The 21545-nt window shown below is 37.3% G+C and overlaps 2 protein-coding genes across 3 annotated transcripts in view; one reads left to right on the forward strand and one right to left on the reverse strand.

Moving 5' to 3' along the window:
- The window catches only part of LOC139041576 (regulator of DNA class I crossover intermediates 1-like), a 30368-nt gene extending 25276 nt beyond the window's left edge, over positions 1-5092 (reverse strand). The window contains exon 1 of the mRNA XM_070494537.1: positions 4958-5092. Coding sequence (XP_070350638.1) covers positions 4958-4980 — 23 coding nt within the window. The 5' untranslated portion in view covers positions 4981-5092. The remainder of the gene's footprint in view (positions 1-4957) is intronic.
- An 89-nt stretch (positions 5093-5181) lies between these two features.
- On the forward strand, positions 5182-21545 carry LOC123276112 (ATP-binding cassette sub-family D member 2-like). Of its 2 annotated transcripts, XM_070494144.1 has the most exons (6): positions 5182-5308; positions 7733-7952; positions 9811-11256; positions 12799-12905; positions 17281-18608; positions 21424-21545. In XM_070494144.1, exons 3-5 carry the CDS (start codon positions 10138-10140, stop codon positions 17342-17344), a joined length of 1290 nt encoding a protein of 429 aa, XP_070350245.1. In that variant the 5' UTR covers positions 5182-5308; positions 7733-7952; positions 9811-10137; the 3' UTR covers positions 17345-18608; positions 21424-21545. The 2 variants fall into 2 exon arrangements, with proteins under 2 accessions (XP_070350245.1, XP_070350244.1); XM_070494143.1 differs by lacking the exons at positions 5182-5308; positions 7733-7952 and having other exon boundaries at positions 9753-11256; positions 12799-18608.

A 21545-nucleotide genomic window follows, 5' to 3' on the forward strand; every position in this document is an offset into this window, starting at 1 on the left:
AAGAAAGAGATGCAGGGACAGAGGCTAATTCACAGTAAAGAGAATTTATTGTAAAGCTAATTAAACTTAAGTTCAGCGCCCTTCATCTGCATATTCCCCTTCCAAGCCCTATACCTAATTTTGTAGTCACAATTTTGTATTCTTTTTTCCATTATGAAGGTCCCTCACAACCTGATCTGCTCCTATACAGAGAGGTTTAATAATTAACCCAAATTCACATAGGACTGGTTTTTTTTTGCTTGCTTTTTTGGGTGTTGTTTTGTTTTTAAAGATTTTATTTTTCCTTTTTCTCCCAAAGACCCCCAGTACATCGTTGTGTATTTTTAGTTGTGGGTCCTTCCAGCTGTGGCATGTGGGACGCCACCTCAGCATAGTCTGATGAGCAGTGCTATGTCTGCGCCCAGGATTCGAACTGGCGAAACCCCGGGCCGCCAAAGCAGAGCGCACGAACTTAACCACTCGGCCACCGCGCCAGCCCTAGGACTGGTTTTGATTTGATCTGGAAAATATATAGTCATACAAGAAAACGGAAAAATAGTATTGATTATTTTTCCCCAGAAGAATCCTAACTGGTATCACTGTCTTGGAGTCTTTCACCACTATATTCCAAACTACACACCACTAGCACCACAAACAAACAGTCATAGAATACCACTTTCACTGTGGTACTTCTGAATTTGAATGACTCCTCAATATCCAACAGATCAAATTTCAACTTCTTAGTCTGGTTTTCAACCTCACCATCACGCAGACACATATACACATTTTTAAGTATTTAAATAAGTAATCTTATCTCCAACTATTTACATAACATTTATTTTATTCTTTTTCTCCATCAAACTTTCCTTTAGCCTTGTTTCTGATTTGCCAAACTCTCAGCTAAAACTTTCCTATGTTCTACTATTGTTCACACTGTTTTTTTTAAATCATATATTTTGGCCCCTGATCTTTCAACATTTTCAAACTTTATGGAATGTCATATTCCCCCCTCCCCAATAAGCTATAAATCTCTCAGAAAGAGACTAAATTTCAGTTAATTTATACTCTGACCTGGCACAGTGCCTGATACATAGCACTCACTAAATACTTTGCACAGGTGAATATTCTAGGCCTACATTTACAAATGCAAACCTCTCCTTCACCTAAATTCAAACAGGATTTTATCTGTGTCTTTCTTATGACACGGGTTGCATTCTTCAATCTAAGTTATAAAAATAAACCTCCTCTAATTAAAACAAAAAGTCTTCTTACACTGCATGTATAGTGCTGTATTTCAGATCTATAGTTGATCCCATTCTGAATAGCATATCGAGGCCCAAAGACTGGTCACATCTTTATCTTCTCCTTTCTCTCTTCTCTTCCTACCACCTTCATGTCTGAGGTGGCTATGAATTTGGTGAAACAAGTCATCAATCACCAAATACTGAAAATAAAAGAGAATCTTTTCCAAATTAAAAAGATCAGTGCTTATACCTGTCCTCTTTCAAATTTACACCTCAATGTGACTAGGAAAACACAGGGTCTCAGTGCTGACGTAAAAGTACAAAACAAAGATTAGAGTTCTAGGTCAATGATTCCCAGACAACTAAAAAAAAAAAAAAATTATTTAATTGGTAAGACTGACAAATGATTCATATTTTTAATTTTGTCAAGAAAGGACTTGGGACCAGCCCCGTGGCCGAGTGGTTAAGTTCGCGCCCTCTGCTTAGGTGGCCCAGCGTTTCACTGGTTCAGATCCCGGGCGTGGACATGGCACCGCTCATCAGGTCACACTGAGGTGGCGCCCCACATGCCACAACTAAAATATGTACTGAGGGGATTTGGGAAGAAAAAGCAGGGGGGAGAAAAAAAGAAAGGACTTAAAATGGGAGGTGCATTTTAAGTCAAAAAAAGAATATAATTTTAGGAAAAAAAGAAAGAACCCATTAAATTGAAAAATCTGACATTATGGCTGATTAGCAAGTTTCAGGGACAGTAGACTGGGAACTGCTATCATAGATATGTCAATTAGTTTCAGCTTAGACCAAATCTCTTTACCCTAAATGAGACTTTGTTTGAAATGAAATGTTATATCTTCAAAGACGTCCACAAAGCATAACACTAAAGCCAAACCAAGTAATTTAAAAATCAAAATAAGGAAAGCTTATTTCTTCCCTAGCCACCAGTCCCTTCCCTCACAAAAAAAAATCTTACATATGACTGGTAGACTCCCCAAACAGAAGAGCAGCAAAAAGTTAAATGCCAAGTTTCTTTTATGCCAAGAAAACTTGCAAAGACCTTTGCAATTGTAAAGACGCTCCTATCAAATGATTCCGCAATTAAACTGTATATCAGGTCCCTATAATACACAACAAGAATACCCTGGTTTGATTTAGTGTATACAATCAGGTTGCTACAACCAAAATATAAACTTGCTGTAGCCTGCTTCATTCATTTCCTTGGAAAAAACGTATAAAGCCTCTTTGCAAGTGTTTTCCTGTCTTAATGCAGACCTATCTACTGTCTGCCAAGTAATCCTTTCAGGTTCTTTAATACTGCCCTCCCAACCCATCTCTTCTAAGAAGCCTTGGTAAAAACTAGGTCTCCAATTTGATAATTATTTATCTCACTTCCTTTTCAGCTTTTAAGAACCTGTGTTTCATTGTTTCTCTGTAGCGCTTGTTCTGTGCAACACTGTTATCCTTCAAGGTTTAAGGTAATTTCTCTGTTCTCTAAATATCCATAGCCCTTTACATGTGCCACTTTCACAATACTCGTATTTCTACATTGCATAGCATAGCATAGCCATTAAGCATATGGTTCTCAAATAACTGTCATTGATTAGCTGGGTGACCTTGGGCAAGCCACTTAACATTAACAGTGCCTCAGTTTCCCTATCAGTAAAATGAGGATAACATTTGTACATACCTCATAGGGTTCTTCTTAAGAGTAAATGAGCTAATATACAAAAAGTTCTTAGAACAGCACGTGTTATATATTAAGTACCATTTAAGTATCTAGTCTTAAAATCATTCACCTAATTCAAATCTCACCATTCTACCATAAATTCTTTTTGTGGTCCAAAGTTTTATCTTTTTCTCTTTTGAATCCCACTATACAGCTTGACAATGCCCTAAACAGGGAGGCAAGTAAAAACGTATTTGTTGAATTAATTAATGCCGAATTCTCTGATGGAGCAGCTCTGAGAGAGCTTTGTAAATGTTCTCTAGTTACTCGTCTATATTTTAAGTTCCTAACAGTTCTCAAAATTTTCAAACAAAAACTAATCCTACAACAGAGGGAAATAAACAAGTACTCAAGGATGGTCTGAGACAAGGATTAAAACTTCTACTCTATAGCAGCTCCAATCAACTGCTAGTGATTACTAAGCACTGTCTCAGATTCTGAGGCCCTTACGGCCTCATGGTCAGAGCGCCATGATCAACTAATCTTGTCTACCTTTGTTTGCTGGGATAGTACAAAGTGGACACACTCATTTTTTCATTACCAATCTGGAGTTTAACCCTAACGAGCCCAACCTCCCCAAGAAAATTTATTTAAAATTCCATATTTTCTCTTACAACTTCACACAAGTTTTGCCTTTTACTCTATAACATATCCATGTTTACTTAAATTAAAAAATATATTTTCCTCCGATCTGTGAATAAAACTGATGCTCCAGGGAGATGTGTCACGTTTCTTCTGTGGTTTCTTAACCCCCTGGTACCTAATATCTCCAGGTGCAGCACTACCTCATTTTGAGAAACACAATCCTAGACTACACCTTTCCTGCAGTACATTGCTTTTGCATCCTCCCACTAGCAACCAAAATACTACTCCCTGAATAACCAGAAGATATATGACAGAATAATAATAGCACCTATATTTTAATACTGCTTAAGCATTTGTAAGATGATTTTGTATCTCATTTAATATTCACATTTTAAAGAATTCAAAAACATCAAATTATAATCATGTATCAACTAAATTGTGTGACGTTTGTAAGTGAGTTTTCACTTTTCTCCAAAGTGGAAGCATGATGGTAGAACATTAGCTAGGAATAAACCAGATAAACTTCTAAAATACGATGCTAACATATCTTCAACAGGATAAATGCTATTGCTAAAATTATCAGACATCGTTACAATACTTGAACACAAAAGCTGTCTTTCCTCTTATAAAATTCCTAAGAATTTAAATGTGTTATATTCTAACCATATCATCACTGTCCTGGGTCTACTTGTGACAAAAATTGTATTTAGTGGCTTAATGTTTCAATCAAAACAATTCTTTTCGTCAGGGAATTTGATCAAACGAAATTACAGGCCCACATGATTTCCATCCTAGTGGACTTGAAGGTCAACAGCAACGAACAGGTTACATAAAGCTAAACTGTCAACTCATCCTCCTTTATGTGATTAATTCTAAATACAAAACAAATTGTAAATTCTCTTGTAAGTTAAAGCAAAAAACGCTTCACTTTCCCTCCCTTGCAAAAACAAACTAAATTGGATTTATGGTGGATACGAGCCCCCACCAATGGATTTAAGGGCAGCAGAGAATGGCCTCTTCCATAACGCCTTACAAATTTGTACAAAGATGATATATTGACGCAAAGAAATCCCTTCGAAAAGGGAGAAGCAGGGGCGAGAAGAGGGCTCAGCTGCTCAGAGGTCTCACTAGAGGAGGAGGAACCGGGAGGCGGGGGAGGGAGAGCAGAGAGCCTCACCCACGGCGGGCCCCGCATGTGAAGCTTTTGGAAAGGCAGTGGGGGAAAAGCTGAGCTGCTTTCGGTTTAAGAGCAGAGACATGGTGCTAGGGTCCCCCGGCTTGGGGAAGATTAAAAGACCTCTCCTAGCAAGTTGCCCCCAGGCAAGGCTGTGCCCTCCCCTCCGAGGCCTAGGAAAGAGGCGCCATGATGGGAATGCACGTCCAGGGACGCAAGGCTACAGTCTCAAGCTCCAGCAGCACGACTCACCGGGAGCCCCCGACCCAGTTCATCTCCCCAAAACTTCTGAGAAGACACTGGGGTTCTGACAGCTGCACTTCAGACGGCTCCGTTCAGTGCTAAGCCACAGCTTCCTCGGTTTCAGCCCGCTCCTCTCCGGCCCACCGGCCTATAGCCCAGCCTCCCTACAGCCTTTGCGGCCTGGTTAGGCTCCTTCCGGGTCTCCCGGCAGCCTCTGCGGTTTCTGCGGAGACGCTGTCCTGAGAGGGCCGCAGGGGACGCCGTGGGAAAGCAGCGCGTCCGAAGGAGGAAGAACACAGCAGTTTCAACCGGTCCGGCGAAGGAACCCTCAAGAAATGAAGTGTCGGGCTGGGCCGCAGGGTTAGTGTTTCAAACCACCCCCACCATAGTTTTATTTACTTTGGTGTAGGTCTCAGCCTTTTTTTTTTTAGGTCAAAGAACAGACTGAGGGGAGAAAAAGAAGGCAAGAACAAAGATATGGATCCGTAATCCTCAAGATGATGTTTCCATTCCCACATCACTCCATATCCAAATCCTTTAAATATCTTTCACGTGCAGTTTCAATATTCAGTACATAGTTGTTTATTAGAAATATTGCGCTGTAGTAACTTACCATTTTGTGGGTTTCTTAGAGAGCTTGATCAAAACTGGGTTTAGCTGTAAAGACCCAAAGACTTTAAACACCTTACCGAAAAAAATCTCAAAACGAAAGTTGGATTTTACTGATCGTTTCTGTGTTATGTTTGTATATCCTCACAAAATGTTTATCTTACACACTGTTCTATGATATTTTGGTTAGAAACTAGAAATCTGTACCAAACAAATGCACAAAATGGTTTTTTTTCCCCAATTGTCATGATTGTTTTCCAGATTTTTAACCTGGGCAATCTCTCATTTTCAAATATGATACATTTTCTGTTAACTCATTGGGAAATAGTGCCTAAAATATAGTTGCCTAAAATAGGATTATGTGTCCTGGTAGACATCGTTTAATCATATAAATACTGATTTTTGTCACAAAAATTCACCAAAGTATATCTATCATTGGTTTGAATTAAACCAAGTGAGTATAGCATTTCAGAACAAATTAGTCTTCGTCATGGAGTAGCTCATCGTTTTTCAGTAACTAAACCATACAGTCGAGTCAGAAGCAATGGCCCAGTGCATTAGCCTTTCCTACTTTCAACATTTTGAAACAGGTACAAATTAACTAAATTAACTAGAAGGGGAAAATAATTTTATAGAGGATTGACTGACCTTTTAAAATATATTCTATAGGTAGAGACATAAAGGACAGGTTGACCAACCTGTTGAGAAGAGTCAAGAAGTGGGAGCTGGATAGAACTGTGTCTTCTCTCTGACTAGAGTCACTGCTTTCCTTCCAGTCACAGAGAGGCAGTGGAAGTGGTAAATTAGGCTAAGGAAAGATTAATCTATGAGATACATCCTCAGACAAGATATTTGCTGGGTTTTCCTTCACAGCAAAAGACATTTCATTATGAAGCAGTTATTAGGTGGTTATTTGTAACAGATGAAATATTGACCTAAGATCTCATCTTCATTGTGTTTGTGGCTCACATGAATAAGGCTAGCATGACTGGTAGATAATGAGTCAAATGCTGTGCTATTTTAGGGCCAGTAGGGCAATTAGGTAATCTCTTGGGTCAGGAAACAGTTCAAGAAAGGAATACAGCACAGATAAAATACTACTTAGCATTTGCTGAGAAGGAAATGCATCCCAAATCTTAAACCTTAATTTATCTTTATTGCTAAAAATTATTTACTCTCTGGTGATTTACTATCTAAACACATAATACATATTATCTACATTATACATTTTTATTCATATACTTATATAGGTAGGTCTCTTTATTATAAAAATTTATTTCTGATGTTTTACTGTTTATAAAGCATGTAGTTTTCCTAATATATGTGTATATATATAGTCTCTAAGATATATATAAAGTCTATTTAATCCTGCTCTTCCATGGTTGTTGGTAATGTCCACTGTGACACTGACATTGAGAGTATCACACTTGAGAACAGAGTAATTTGATAATTATTGCTTATTTTTTAACTTTCATTCATTTTCAAGATCTTTTTTTAAGATTATTTCTCCTCTCTTAAGAAAAATTTTAATGCTTTCCCATATAAACACCGTAAAGTTGAGAAGATTGAGTGGAAATTAGGTTGAATTATGTTTACTATAGTAACAAGTGACTTTTTTTCACTCTTTTTTTCTCACCTAGTTTGAAATTCAAACTAAATTAGCATTCTTTCTGCTTTAATTGCATGGCAATATAAAAAATGAAAGAAGTACCTTGACATTCTTAGTTTCTTTCTTAAATGGCATATATTTCCAACTGGAATTATGTATCTGTTTTCCTATCATCTTGAATTCTTCCTCTGCCTTCCCTGAAGTCTTGAGCTTGGTCTCAGATGCTAGGACCAACCCTGACTCTTGGGGGTAGGGTAGAGTGAAGGGTGGGAGTGGAATTAAAATGGTGATAGTTACATCTGTACTTAAGTGGCTCATCATTAGGTCAAATCTCACATTAACCTTTTCCCCAGTTCTAGTAACTGGCCTCCAACCTTCCCTGCACCACAATTCCGGTAACCAAATTTCTGTCTTTCTATCTTGATTATTTTCCTCATTCTAACAAGTCTTTCACTCAAGCCAATAAAAGCTTGTTCCTATACCCTAGCTTCATTATCAGTTGATAAACTGACCTACCTACAACTAAGTGCAGGCCTGATTTGATCTCTAACCTTTTTTGCTTCTAGATTTCCCGCTGCCCTGCTCCTCCCCTGATGTGGCTGTCCTATGCCAGTGATGCAGGCCACTTGCCTCGACTGCCAGCTGCTTGCTGACCGGTGCAACCCTCTGTGTACGCGTTCTGCCTGGCTGAACATCCTCCTATCACCCCCAGCTAAGTTTACCCTGGCCCTCCACCTGTCTTATCACAGTCAGGAGATGTGACATAAAGAATTAAAGTTTATAAGGGTAAGAGATCCTTACTTTGACACATGAGAAACGTGAGATTAGGAATAAAAGATTTTGAAAATAACCACTATAACACTATGATCTCTACATACAGACTTAGAAAGTCTCAATGGAATGAATGATAGATTTTGCTGCTAATATGGCCAGCTATAAAAGAAATTTGCATGAATTTGCCACTCATGTATTAGTCAATCTGCTGAATTGAATGCAAACAAATGAAAAGAGACCTGTGATGATTCTTGAAATTCATATAGGTACATGGGAAAGGAGTTTTAAAAGTTTAAGGCTATTGTTACTTATGAAAAGGAGAATAGTTCTTTATTCACAGTAAACTGAATAATGAAGATCATTCAACACTGAAACAGGTTTTATATTCTAGCACAAGGGTTGGCAAACTTCTTCTGAAGCGGGCCAGATAGTGAATATTTTAGGCTCTGTTTCATCTATCCAGCTCTGGCTCTGTGGCTTGAAAGCCATAGAAAATAAGTAAATAAATAAATGGGTGTGGCTGTGTTCCAATAAAACTTTATTTATGGACACTGAAATAAAAATTTCATGTAATTTTCATGCACCACAAAATATTATTATTCTTGTGATGTGTTTTCAACCATTTTAAAATGTAAAAACTGTTCTTATCTCAAGGGCCATAAAAAAATAGGTGGCAGGCCAAATTTGGCCCACTGGTTGGGTTATAATTTGCCAACCTCTGTTCTAATTTAATGCATATCTTCCCAGGCTTCCAGTTGACTAGAAATGTGTATGTATGTTGTGGGGGGTGGTGGGTGTGGGGAAGCAAAAATGTTTTTGCATATTCGAAAACACACTCATCCTTACCTAAACATTTTACATATTTAACAGTATGCAGAATTTCGCTTGACTGTTTAGCAGTTTAAGTCCTCCATTAGGGATGTAGGGAAAATTTTTTTAACACTCTTTGTTTGAATCAAATAACCAAAGTGGGAAGTAGCCAATAGATTATCTCTAAGCCTAAACAAAACAAGCAAAACAAAAGTTTGCAAAAGACAAAGAACTCTCAAAAAATGAAGTAAGGTCCCAGAGAAGCTATTTCCACCATCTAACTCCAGTTGGATTCCCAAATGGTTAACTTTAGTTATAAAGTCACACACCTCCAAGTAACAACTATCTAAAGGACACAAGAGGGCGGTAGAAGTGAAACACTGCTCTTTTTTATTCAATAGTCACCTTGTAAATAAATACCAGTGCATCAGATCTCCATTGCTAAAAATAGCAGTTGTGGGGCTGGAAGATTTTTATTGTAAGGACAAGTAAACATAGAGATGGAGATATAGCAAAGAACTATTTTCTATAATGCAGAAGACTTCTCTCCTATTTATTTACAATATGCCCTCAATTACGACTTGTCTGATAGATTCTGGGACTTCATGAGAAACACAGACAGAAAATATAAAATAAAATGGGACTGAAAAACAGATCTAAGTATTTGATAGTTTGTTTTCTCCAGTGTCCCTCCCGCTTGTCCCTTTCCTCTCTCTCCCTTTCAGATTCAGTCCATATCCTTTTCACATTCATTTCATGTTGGTCCTCTTGCCCCTCCTCCCTCATCTCCCTAGCTCCTTCTCCCTCATCTCGTTTTATAGCGCTTGGAAATTTCCTTTTCTTTCTGCTCTTCCCCTTGTGGTATCTACTAAAACCTTAGAGGAGTGATGTATATTCTGAAACTTCTGTGCGGTTCTAAGTGACGCTGAGCATGCTCAGTAGCTGGGGCAGGTTTTGTCACCAGCGGCTGCCCTGATTCGACCTTTCCAAAAATAGACATTTAACTCTTTGGACTCCTGCCTAAGGATGTAATTCGCTTTGCTTTCTCCTCATTTTCAAGGTTCAAAGGGAAGCGGCGAGGATTCCAAGGTCCCACCATCCTCACAGCCAATGAGGGGCCTGTGAGGGAGGAGCTTGGGGCGGCTTAGTGCAGCTTGAGCTTCTGAGGGAATCATCCCCAGTAGGTGCGGTGGAGTCTGAGCTCCGCTGCATCTGTCACAGCAGAACAAAATTGAAAAAAACAAAAGCAAAATTTAAAAAAAGAAGAGAAGAAATGCTGCAGACTATGGAACGCTGTAGGACTTTCTGAAACATTTGCTGGGGATTCCGGTGGATCATGATCTTTTAAAACCAATTCTTTTTGAAGCCGGTTTGGGTAATTGGGAAAATGACACATATGCTAAATGCAGCAGCTGATCCAGTGAAATGGACCAGATCGAGCGCTGCTAAAAGGGCTGCCTGCCTGGTGGCTGCGGCATATGCTCTGAAAACCCTCTATCCCATCATTAGCAAGCGTTTAAAGCAATCTGGCCACAGGAAGAGAAAAGAAGCAGCTTACCCGACTGCAGAGAACAGAGAAATACTGCATTGCACCGAGACCACTTGTAAAAATTCTTCTCCTGGAGTGAATGCAGATTTTTTCAAACAGCTACTAGAACTTCGGAAAATTCTCTTTCCAAAATTTGTGACCACTGAAACAGGGTGGCTCTGCCTCCACTCGGTGGCTCTGATCTCGAGAACATTTCTGTCTATCTATGTGGCTGGTCTGGATGGAAACATCGTGAAGAGCATTGTGGAAAAGAAGCCTCGGACTTTCATCATCAAATTACTCAAGTGGCTTATGATTGCCATCCCTGCTACCTCTGTGAACAGTGCGATAAGGTACCTGGAGTGCAAACTGGCTTTCATCATCAAATTACTCAAGTGGCTTATGATTGCCATCCCTGCTACCTCTGTGAACAGTGCGATAAGGTACCTGGAGTGCAAACTGGCTTTCATCATCAAATTAATCAAGTGGCTTATGATTGCCATCCCTGCTACCTCTGTGAACAGTGCGATAAGGTACCTGGAGTGCAAACTGGCTTTGGCCTTCAGAACTCTCCTAGTAGGCCATGCCTATGAAACCTGTTTTACAAATCAGACTTCTTATAAGGTGATCAATATGGATGGGAGGCTGGCAAACCCTGACCAGTCTCTTACTGAGGATATTATGATGTTCTCCCAATCTGTGGCTCACTTGTATTCTAATCTGACCAAACCTATTTTAGATGTAATCCTGACCTCCTATACACTCATCCAGACTGCTCCATCCAGAGGAGCTAGCCCAATTGGGCCCACCCTATTAGCAGGGCTTGTGGTATATGCCACTGCTAAAGTGCTGAAAGCCTGCTCTCCCAAATTTGGTAAATTGGTGGCTGAAGAAGCTCATAGAAAAGGCTATTTGCGGTATGTGCGCTCCAGAATTATAGCCAATGTTGAAGAAATTGCCTTTTACAGAGGACATAAGGTAAGATAGAAATTAAGATGATGGGTGAAATGTGAGACTGTTCGAGCTGCCACTGCAGTGCTAGATACCATCTGTTGTACTGTTGATGGACCCACTTCTTTAGCGTTTTAGACTCCGATGACATCTAAACCTGTATTAGAATGTATGCTTCCTTACCCTTTTTACGCACAAGTTGTTAAAGAATTATAGAGTGCAAACTTTTCTAAAGTTTCATGAGAATAAAATTTTCAGCACTCAGTCTACTTAGCCTCAGTTACCCAAACATGCTCAGAATTATCTCTGAAGCATTTTCTTAAAACTTAAATCCTAATTGGTTGTAGAACGTTAGAATAAAATGTGTTTGGAAACTGAGTAAACACATGTCCATTGAGATGGAAAATTTAAGATGGTATTCTCTTGTTGTTATTATTGAGGGCCCTTTGTTTTTAAGAGGAAAAAAACCCTGTCCTTTTACATGAAAGACAAGTTTAACAATTTTGCATGTCTGGTCAGCATTGGAGGGTCCTCAGTCCTAAGAAGTGCAGGAGAGTGTGTCTCACAAATGGCATTTCCAACTCTTAGTTAATGTTCAGCACCATGTTTGACACAAATAAAAAGAGGCAGTGAAATGAAATTTTGTCTGGCTTTGAGAGAAAAGCTAAGATTAGAGAAGAAATGAGGAGGAGAAAAGGAATTTCAGAATGTTATTTCTGAATACTAAAGATTTTCGACATTAAGCAGATCCCTAAAATAGTTAGCCTAATTACATAAACTTCCAGAGCATTGAAGTAACCTCAGAATATTAAATACGACCAAATTTTTTAAGGTGATGCATCTGAAATCTTAATACAAATGACTTAGTACAAATGAAATATTCAGGTATTCTTAAGTTGAAATGGTATTTTAATTCCCAAGCAGAATTATTTACTTTTTGAAGCATCATTAGTTATCAAGACAAATGTTTACAGTAGTAGGAATCTGAAGAAGAAAATTTAAAGCAAATTTAGGACTTCTACTCCCCCTTGAAAATTGGCCTTATATGTTGTATTAGTCATATTGACTTGTGATTCTTCTTGAGTCACTGAACTCAGTGATTTAAATTATAGCATGCTGTAGGCTTCCGGCATTTAAGACAAAATCCAGCAAATTGAGTTAGTTCGAAAATGGAATCTAATTACACGTATGTGTGTCATGTGTTTATTTTCAAATATTTTTGGTGTGATCAACAAGGATAAAGTTCTAACATTGTTTACTCATGTCTTATAGAATATCGTTTAATTTTAACCTCATGCATGTAATTTTGAAATAAAAATTGTAAATCACTGACATGTACTTTATATTTACTAAGTATCATGGGTTTTTTTCAATAATATAGGTGTGACCAAATTAAATAATAATGACTCATTCTTATATTAATCTGTATTTTTTAGTTGTTAGAATCATAGATCATACTATACTAAGTAAAACAAAATAATGTGTACCTATCTTTAAAGAAAGCCTTCAGACATACAATATTTACTTTTATAACTCATGCTGGGTTCTTGCCTCTTTTTCCCTCTATAGGTGGAAATGAAGCAACTCCAGAAAAGTTACAAAGCTTTAGCCGATCAGATGAACCTCATTTTATCCAAACGTTTGAGGTACATCATGATAGAGCAGTTCTTGACGAAGTATGTTTGGAGCAGCAGTGGACTGATTATGGTGGCTGTACCTATTATCACTGCAACTGGCTTTGGGGATGGTCATAATGACATTTATGCTTAATCTTCAATATATGTTTAGGATTATTTCTCTTGAAGGTGTCACTGCTGGTTTTGTGTGAGTGAAACTGAATATGTAGCCATTTTTCTGTGGTCATTAATGGTCAGAAACAAAGGCAGACTTTGCAACATCCAATAATAATACCTGCAATGTGAAAGGAGATAAGTGGCTCAAAAGTCCTTTCCAGTTGTGAGATATTTCAAATTAATATCTTGAAAAGCAGTGTAAGTTCTCTCCATATGTTTTAAACTTCAGTTCTGCACATCCCATGTGTTTAGTCTATAAATATTCTATAACTTGATCTGCCCTGTTTTGTGATTTGAAGAGTTGGTTGACTACATTAGGCAACTAGGAATATTGTTTTAGGAAGTGCTTCACACCATGGAACAAGATCTCCTCTACTTGTAGGTAACATAGATAAACCTCCTATGTAGCATGATTTGGTGGCATTGTGGGGGTAGGGGTTGTCAAGCTGCCCCTGTCTAATTCTAGCTATCACCACCCCAGTGGTTTTTACCAACATTTTTCATCTTTGGGATAACTAAGAAAGATAGGGACAACAAGAACAATATTAAAACGTTCTGTAATACTTGAGATGGGAGTTTGGGTCTTAATGGGCAGAGACAAAGGGGAGTTAACTAAAGTAGCAGCATTTTCTGCTCTTCCTCCAAAATAAAACGTTCCCCCTTCTCTTTAAAAACCGCTTGGTCAAAATTGGCCTTAGTGTTGAAGTAACTAAATAAAAGCATGGGCTTTGTAGTAAGACAGAGCTTTGCTCAACTCTTGGCTTTCCCTCTTCCTGCCTGTATCCTCTTAGTCATGTTAATTAAACTCTGAACCTCCATTTCCTCATCTGTAAAAGGAGAATTGGAAAGGCTGCTTCAGAGGACTGTTGGGAGGATTTAACAGAATAATGTTTATAAAGTACAGAGCATGCTCTTGACGTTCTTGATACAGAGTGACAATTATTACCTAGGAAACAAAAGGCAACACTGAGAATAAGGTAACAGAATTCACACTATTTTACGGCTATTTTTGGTGTAGAACTAAGAATTAAGTTATTTGTTTGAAGTCATCTAATAAAAACAAGTAAAAAAATTACCCTATACTCTAATATTTTGAAACAGTGCTTCAATGCTTTAACCAATTATTACAAAAAAACTTGTCAAATTTGAGTCTTTCTTAACCTAAAATTGTTCATTTTAGTAAATTGGAATTTGTCAATCCCATGTGATAAGACTATAGATATACCAAATATACTCCACAACTCAACTGTCTAATACTGTGTTTAGACCACTGGGAAACTGAATTTTATCTATTTTTATGTTTTCAAAGTTTTATTTTTTAAAAAATCATTTAAAAAGTTTATATTCAATAAGGCGTTGTTAGTAATAGTATTTTTAGACATAATGCTTTCATTATAAGATAAAATAAATTGCTTTTTCAAAAAAGTATTGGAGAAAAAAATGACACAAAAATTTATGGTCTTGAGATTAGTTTTAGTAAGACACAACAAAATTATCAGATATTCATAGTGAATCTAAGTATATGGATGTTTTAAAAGTTTCATATATAACGTATAGAGACAACACCAATGACAAGATTATGGTGTAGTTCTCTTAGTCCTTGGAAGCACTGGTCTTATTACAAAACCCCAGAGTATTCAACATAGAGCAGAGAAAATGCAGCTATTAATGGTGACAAATTAACCCCACAGAGACCAGTAAGAAGTAAACAGTGTATGCAAAGAATCTAACAATCTTATTTCTATGGGTGATGTAATAAGATATTTAAAAATAAATCCTGAAAATATCATATTAAATTAAAGAAACAGCATTAAAATTTCAGATTGAAATTATGATAATCACAGTGATGCAAGTAAAATAAAGTAATTCTTAAAGCTTCTTTTCAAAAGAGGATTTTATACAAAGAGAAGCAGTATAATAATTTCATAGAAGAAAACAATAAATTCATATGACAGCATTATTATGAGAAGGTGCTTCAATATCTTCTGTAATTTCTAATGTTACTATATATATGCTTATGATGTTTGTATGTATTTACTAAAGACATTTGACCTACAATGATTTAACACATGAAAATATTGTTGGAGTTTACTCATACAAAATTATTTTTTCTAAATAATGATATATCTTTGAGGCTTTAGGTCTTGGAATTACATATCATATATTCTAATCTAATCTTCAGTCTTAATTTACACTTATGCCCTGAGTTGTCCCTTATGTTAGAGATGAATTAAATACATGATACTGTATATTTTAAAGCAAAAATAGGTGGAAAAAGTGGGTGAATGAGAGAAGAATGGCAAAGAGAAAAGGGAGAAAAAGTAGGATAGAGGAAAAAAAGACAATACAATAAAGAAGCAGGCCACTGTTCAGATCTTGACTCAGCTATTTAGTAGTTATCCATCCTTGAGAAATTTGCATAAACTTTATATGCCTCAGTTTTCCTCTCTTAACCATAGGTATAGTAATATATATCTTACAGAATTATGAAATTGTATGTAATGTATTTAATGTGCTTTGAAACAGTTCTCAGCAAGTAGTAAGAATTTAGGTGGATCATTGTTAATATTTATTCTATTCTTACCATGTGGGCTCTGGCATCAGATTGCCTGGGTTCAAATGCTTACTCTTTTGCTTACTAGGCTATGACTATGGGCAAGTCATTTAACCTTCTTGTGCTTCAATTTCCTCATTTCTGAAATGGGAGAAATTATAGCAGGGTTGTTAGGAGGATTAAAGAAGAGTACATGTGTAAAACTTAGAACAATGCCTGCTTCATCGAAAATGCTCAATAGACATTTGCTGGCACGATTATTGTTGTTAAGAGAGCAAGACATTTAAAAGTGATTAGGAAGTCAGAGGTAAAAGTGCAGATAGGAGGAAGAGCCTGCATAGTTTTTTTGGAGGAGAAAAGAAAAATAGTTTTGTAGTAGATTTGTTATACCACCCACCTACAACTTCAAGTGAAATCTTATGGTTAGGACAGGATTATGTTTATATTCAAGTTCACATTACAAAATTGCATGTGGAATCATGCCATTTTCACATCAGACGAGGAGCTTAGAGGTCATCTAGTCTGGAGTCCCAGATTTGCCTAAGGGCACACAGATGGTTAGTGGAAGCCCTAAGGATAGAAGACATTATGTGATTCCTAGTGTGGTACTTTTCTTACCTTCATCACGCTACCTCCATTTAGCTATATTGGAACTTAGTCTATAAGGGACTTAACTTAGTTTGAGACCAAGCAATTGTGGGAGCTAATGCTTGAAATAGAGGCATTGAAATAGTTAATTATACATAGTTTCTATTATATTTTCTTAGAGGACATTACCCCTTTCTTTGCTTTGTATTAAGAGAAAGACTGAAATTATGTCAAGAAAATAGTTACCTGGGAGCTGTATCTCAATTTTTTAATGTTATAGGCCACTTTTCTTCTCTTCATATCAAAAGCAGTTCTGGGCAAGGCCAGGGAAAGCTACTTATAGGTCCCTTCTGCCGGACCTTATCACAGACACCTGACAGGCAGTGAAGAGAGCGCCTAAGCCACTAGCACTGCCAGTAGCGTCCACATGTTGGTGATCTGCTAACGTGAGGTGGCACATCAGAAGTAGCAACTGAAAGCACTCTTAGGAATGGAACTGAACTCTACCATAACCCTCATAACATGGGTGATATTTTATTCCTAAAATGTACTTCCAACAAGATGATCTCCATAGCTCCTGCTGCAGGAGTATGTCTCATATTCAAATGCCAAATTGTTGAAATATAATTTTGTATTTGGGTCAGTTTACATATGACTACTCTCTTGTTGACCAATTATTGTCACAGTAATTATCAGTACATATCAAAGACATGCTTTTTAGCTGTAATTAGCTATTCGTGTCAGTAGCTATAATTTTTAAAGTATAACATACATGCCCACAACGGCACAATCATTAGTGTACCACTCAGTGAACTGTCGCAAAGTCAACCCATACATGTAAGCACCACTGAGAAGAAACAGAACCGTACCTTCATCCCAGAAGCTCCCATCCCAGAAACCCCTTCGCAGTCTTATCCTCATCTTCAGCCTCCTACCCCCATCCCCACATCCTCCTGCCCCTGCCCCCATGCCACAGCAAAGGCAGGCATTTTACCGATCATTCATTAGTATTTGCTGGGTTTTGAGCCTTATATAAATAGTATCATGCAGTACGCATGAGAGTTTTAGTTGCTCCACATCTTTGTCAATGTTTGATGTGAGTCTTTTTCCTTTTAGGCATTCTTATGAGTGTGTAAGCGTGCTTCATTGTAGTCTTAATTTGCATTTCTCTGATGACTGAGGAGGTTAAGCACTTTTCATTTGTTTATTGGCTACTTGGATAGCCTTTTTTATGAAGTACTGGTAAGTTTTTTCTTCATTTTTAAACTGGCTTATCTGGTTTTTGCTTGTTCATTTGTAAAGCTCTTGTGTATTCTGTAATGAGTAGTTTGTCAGATACACACACACACACACACACTCAAATCTCTTTTCCCCCTCTATTCTTCCCTTTTCAGTCTCTTAAGTGTCTAAGAGAAGTTCATAATTTTAATATAGTTCAATTTATCAATCATTTTCTTTGTTGTTAGTGCTTTTTTTGTCCTGTTTAAGAAATATTTGCCTAACCCAAGATCATAGAGTTATTCTCCTATTTTTTTTTTTTTTGAGAAAGATTAACCCTGAGCTAACTACTGCCAATCCTCCTCTTTTTTTTTCTGAGGAAGACTAGCCCTGAGCTAACATCCATGCCCATCTTCCTCTACTTTATACATGGGACGCCTACCACAGCATGGCGTTTGCCAAGAGGTGCCATGTCTGCACCCGGGATCCGAACCAGCGAACCCCAGGCCATCGAGAAGCAGAACGTGCCAACTTAACCGCTGCACCACTGGGCCGGCCCTCTCCTATTTTATCTTCTAGAAATTTATTGGGTTTTCATTTCACATTAAGATCATCAGTTAGAATTGATGTTTATATATGGTATGAGGTAGGGTAAGATTGAGATTTGTCAAGGTGGCAAAGATAAAACATAAATGACAAGAAATAAACTCAGATTGTAAGTCCAAAGAAAAAAGTACAGAAGGGTAGCCTGCTTTTTTAATTTTTAAAAAATTAATAGACAATTTTCTTTAGAATAGTTTTAGGTTTACAGAAAAATTGAGCAGAAAGTGTTCAGTTCCCAAATTTCCCCTCCTCCCATAATTTCCCTTGTTATTTACATCTTGTATTAATGTGATACCTTTGTTATAACTGATGAACCAATATTTATACATTAGTAACTGAAGTCCATAGTTTACATTAGGATTCACTCTTTGTATTATACAGTTCTATGGGTTTTGACAAATGTATTACATAACCTTAGTTTTAAATCCTTTCTCACCTTTTCAGTGAAATAGCAACAGATGTGACCGTGTTTCAATATATCCTTTTATTAGCAGAGCTGAAAATAGCAGTAAAATGAGAAGATATAATGTTAAATATTAAATCCTTAAGTGAGGCACTTTTGACAACGTATTCAAAACATTTGGTGAGGAAGATAAAATGTGTTGATCTGGGATACAAAATAGGTGAGTGCTTTAGGTCATGAATTTATATCTCTGACACTGAGGAATCTACCCTTCTCACAGAGGTTATGTAGTTGGCTGTTGTGTGCATGGCAAAATACTACTGGCACTGCTCTCACAGTACTTTCCAAAGAACAATCCGTAGAATAAAAGTCAAATGAAATCTGTCCAGAGCTATTTGTAATTTTGTTGCTAAAAGCACGAAGAAAACCCAATAGGCATTAATCTGCTAAAGCGACGTGGAAAGTACCATGCCATGTCAAACACCAGTTCATCTGTGCTAGTGTTTTTACTTCTTAACAGAGACTGTCAGTAAAAGCTACTATTTAAACCGCTTTTAACCCAAATTCATAAAATCCCATGATTATTTTAGATCACCAGCCAGATTCTCTATGAGCCAAAACTATTCTTAGTGCTTTAACTGATTCAGCAATTCACTATTTTGGTAGCTTGCTGAGAATCTTTCGGTAATTTTTTTTGTGTCTATCTAAATTTTGTCACACATTTAAATGTAAGAATATCTACATTCTGTTTCCAGTCTATTTATTCAATCACATTTTTCACTCCTCACTTATACCAGCACTCAAAGCCTTTCTTTTTTCATTCCTCAGGGAAACTCACTCACTTCAAGGGGGCTAACAGGAGTCCTCTAGAGCAGTGACAACAGTAGGGCTAGGAGGAACCACATTGGACTATTTGTCCTCTTTTTTTTTTTTTTAAAGATTGGCACCTGAGCTAACAACTGTTGCCAATCTTCTTTTTTTCCTTCTTCTTCTTCTCCTCCGCAAAACCCCCCATACATAGTTGTATATTCTAGTTGTGAGTGACTCTGGCTGTGCTATGTGGGACACCACCTCAGCGTGGCCTGCTGAGCAGTGCCGTGTCCGTGCCCAGGATCCCAACCAGCAAAACCCTGGGCTGCCAAAGTGGAGCTCAGGAACTTAACCACTCGGTCACCGGGTGGCCCCTAGACTATTGTAAAAGGGCCCCATGAACTCATGGTGATTCTCGTACTCGGGTGAAATCAGTGCCTGACACCAACCCATGCTGTAACTTGATCAGACTGTTTATCATTCAGTTGGCATTGCTTGAAGTTTCCCTTCTCTGTCCTGTTGCTTATACTATACTTATGATCTATTGAAATTATATGTGGTCTTCAAGGCCTCACTCACAGTCTACTCCTCCATGAAGCATTTCCTGTCTCTTGCAGTAATAAATGATCTTTGCCTCCTCTAAACACCTCCTATTAACTCTCTTCATAGGCTGCCCTGCATAGTTATTTGGGAACTTGTCTTCTCTCTCCTACCAAACTGTAGGCTCCCTAAGGAAAGAGTCTGAAAATCACATTTATCCTTGCATGTCCTATAGCACCTTGCCTAATTTCTTGCATATCTAGGTGTTCAGTAAATATCTTCTGAGTGCATTTTACCTTATATTATGTGTGGATCTCTTTCAAACCCAGCTGAGCTGTCTGTGAGCAAGTAAATATGAAATTATCTGGTAGTCATAATAGGGCACAAGTTAAATATTTGCACTGATATGGAGAAAAAAAACCTTTGCACTGAGATAAATCAGAGAACAATAAATATCAAAGTTAGACTATGACTATCTATATCACTCTAATTTCCTCATTAATTTTCAGCATTTAATTTAGAACTTTGGAAATAATCTATAGACGGGCCAGATAGAGACTCAAGTTGTTGGAAAGATTAAAGTAATGACTTGGAGAGAATAATTTTGAAGAATGAGACTAAATTAAATAGATATGCGATAATAACTAGAGAAAATAATAACAGCTAACATTTAGAAAACTTATTATAGGCCATAGATTAGACTAACACTTCATTTGTATTTCACCTTAAAACAACTCTTTGAGATAGAATTGTTTGAGATAGTATTATTGTCTCCCTCATTTACAAATGAGAAAATAGGCATGGAGAGGATAAGTGGCAAGTTCTACTTACCTTACTACCTGCCAATAAGTAGTAAAGCCTGGATTCAAACCTAGTCTGACTCCTCTTAACTGTAATTCTGCATTGACAGTAATTTAGGATGTTCATTCATCTATCCATCCCATCCATGCATCCATGCATCCATTCAATACACATTAAGGAGTACTATGTGCTGGAGACTCTGCTGAGTACTAGGAATAAAGAATAGAACACACATTCTTGACCCTTAAGAAACTTAAAGTCCATTGGAAAGGCCAGCAAAAGTTTCTAGGGAAACCTTTACTAAAGAGTTAACTCTTGAAGAAAGAGCTAGACAAAGAAGGAAGAGAAGTATATTGAAGTCAGAAGAAATCATGTATGCAAATAGCAGAGGATAAATAGAGTATTGCATGTTTGGGCTGCCGCTAGACTGTAGAGTGAGGGTTGGTTGAAACAGGTAGACAGAGGCTGGATTATGAGGGTCAGCTAACTTGCATTTCTATTAAAGGAACTACACTAGAAATATTTGCTTGTATTCCTATTAGTAGTATTTTATTGACCAAATCCATAGTATTTGATTGCCTAGCTGTAATAAGGGCAGGGAGTTGAATTTGGAAAAAGTTAAAAGAATGCTAAATGAAAATAGTCATAATTCCTATAGACTTACTTTTGTTCCAAGTCTCCTTCTAAAAAAATAATGAAACAGAAGAAAGCTTTAAATAAAATCTCGTACAAATATTGTATTTTCAATAATTCATTAAATTTCTAGGAAATTGCTGGTACTAATGAAAAATTTACATGTGGTTGTTTTGGCCACAATTTCATCTGTATAAAATAAAACATTTAGTTACTTGAAAAAACTCAATAGTTTTGTAATTTGCTTTTAGATCTAGAGGATGGCCCCAAACAAGCTATGGTTAGTGAATGGACAGAAGCCTTTACTACTGCTCGAAATTTATTGGCCTCTGGAGCTGATGCTATTGAAAGGATTATGTCTTCATACAAAGAG

The sequence above is a fragment of the Equus asinus genome, chromosome 22 (assembly GCF_041296235.1).
Source record: "Equus asinus isolate D_3611 breed Donkey chromosome 22, EquAss-T2T_v2, whole genome shotgun sequence".
Taxonomy (NCBI): Eukaryota; Metazoa; Chordata; class Mammalia; order Perissodactyla; family Equidae; genus Equus; species Equus asinus.

What these genes read in the sequence shown, in the direction of transcription:
- LOC123276112 (XM_070494143.1), top strand. Translation starts at nt 10,138, where the DNA reads ATGACACATATGCTAAATGCAGCAGCTGATCCAGTGAAATGGACCAGA. An exon ending in CCTTTTACAGAGGACATAAG is followed by an intron (nt 11,257 to 12,798) that starts GTAAGATAGAAA and finishes TTCCCTCTATAG; the next exon opens with GTGGAAATGAAGCAACTCCA.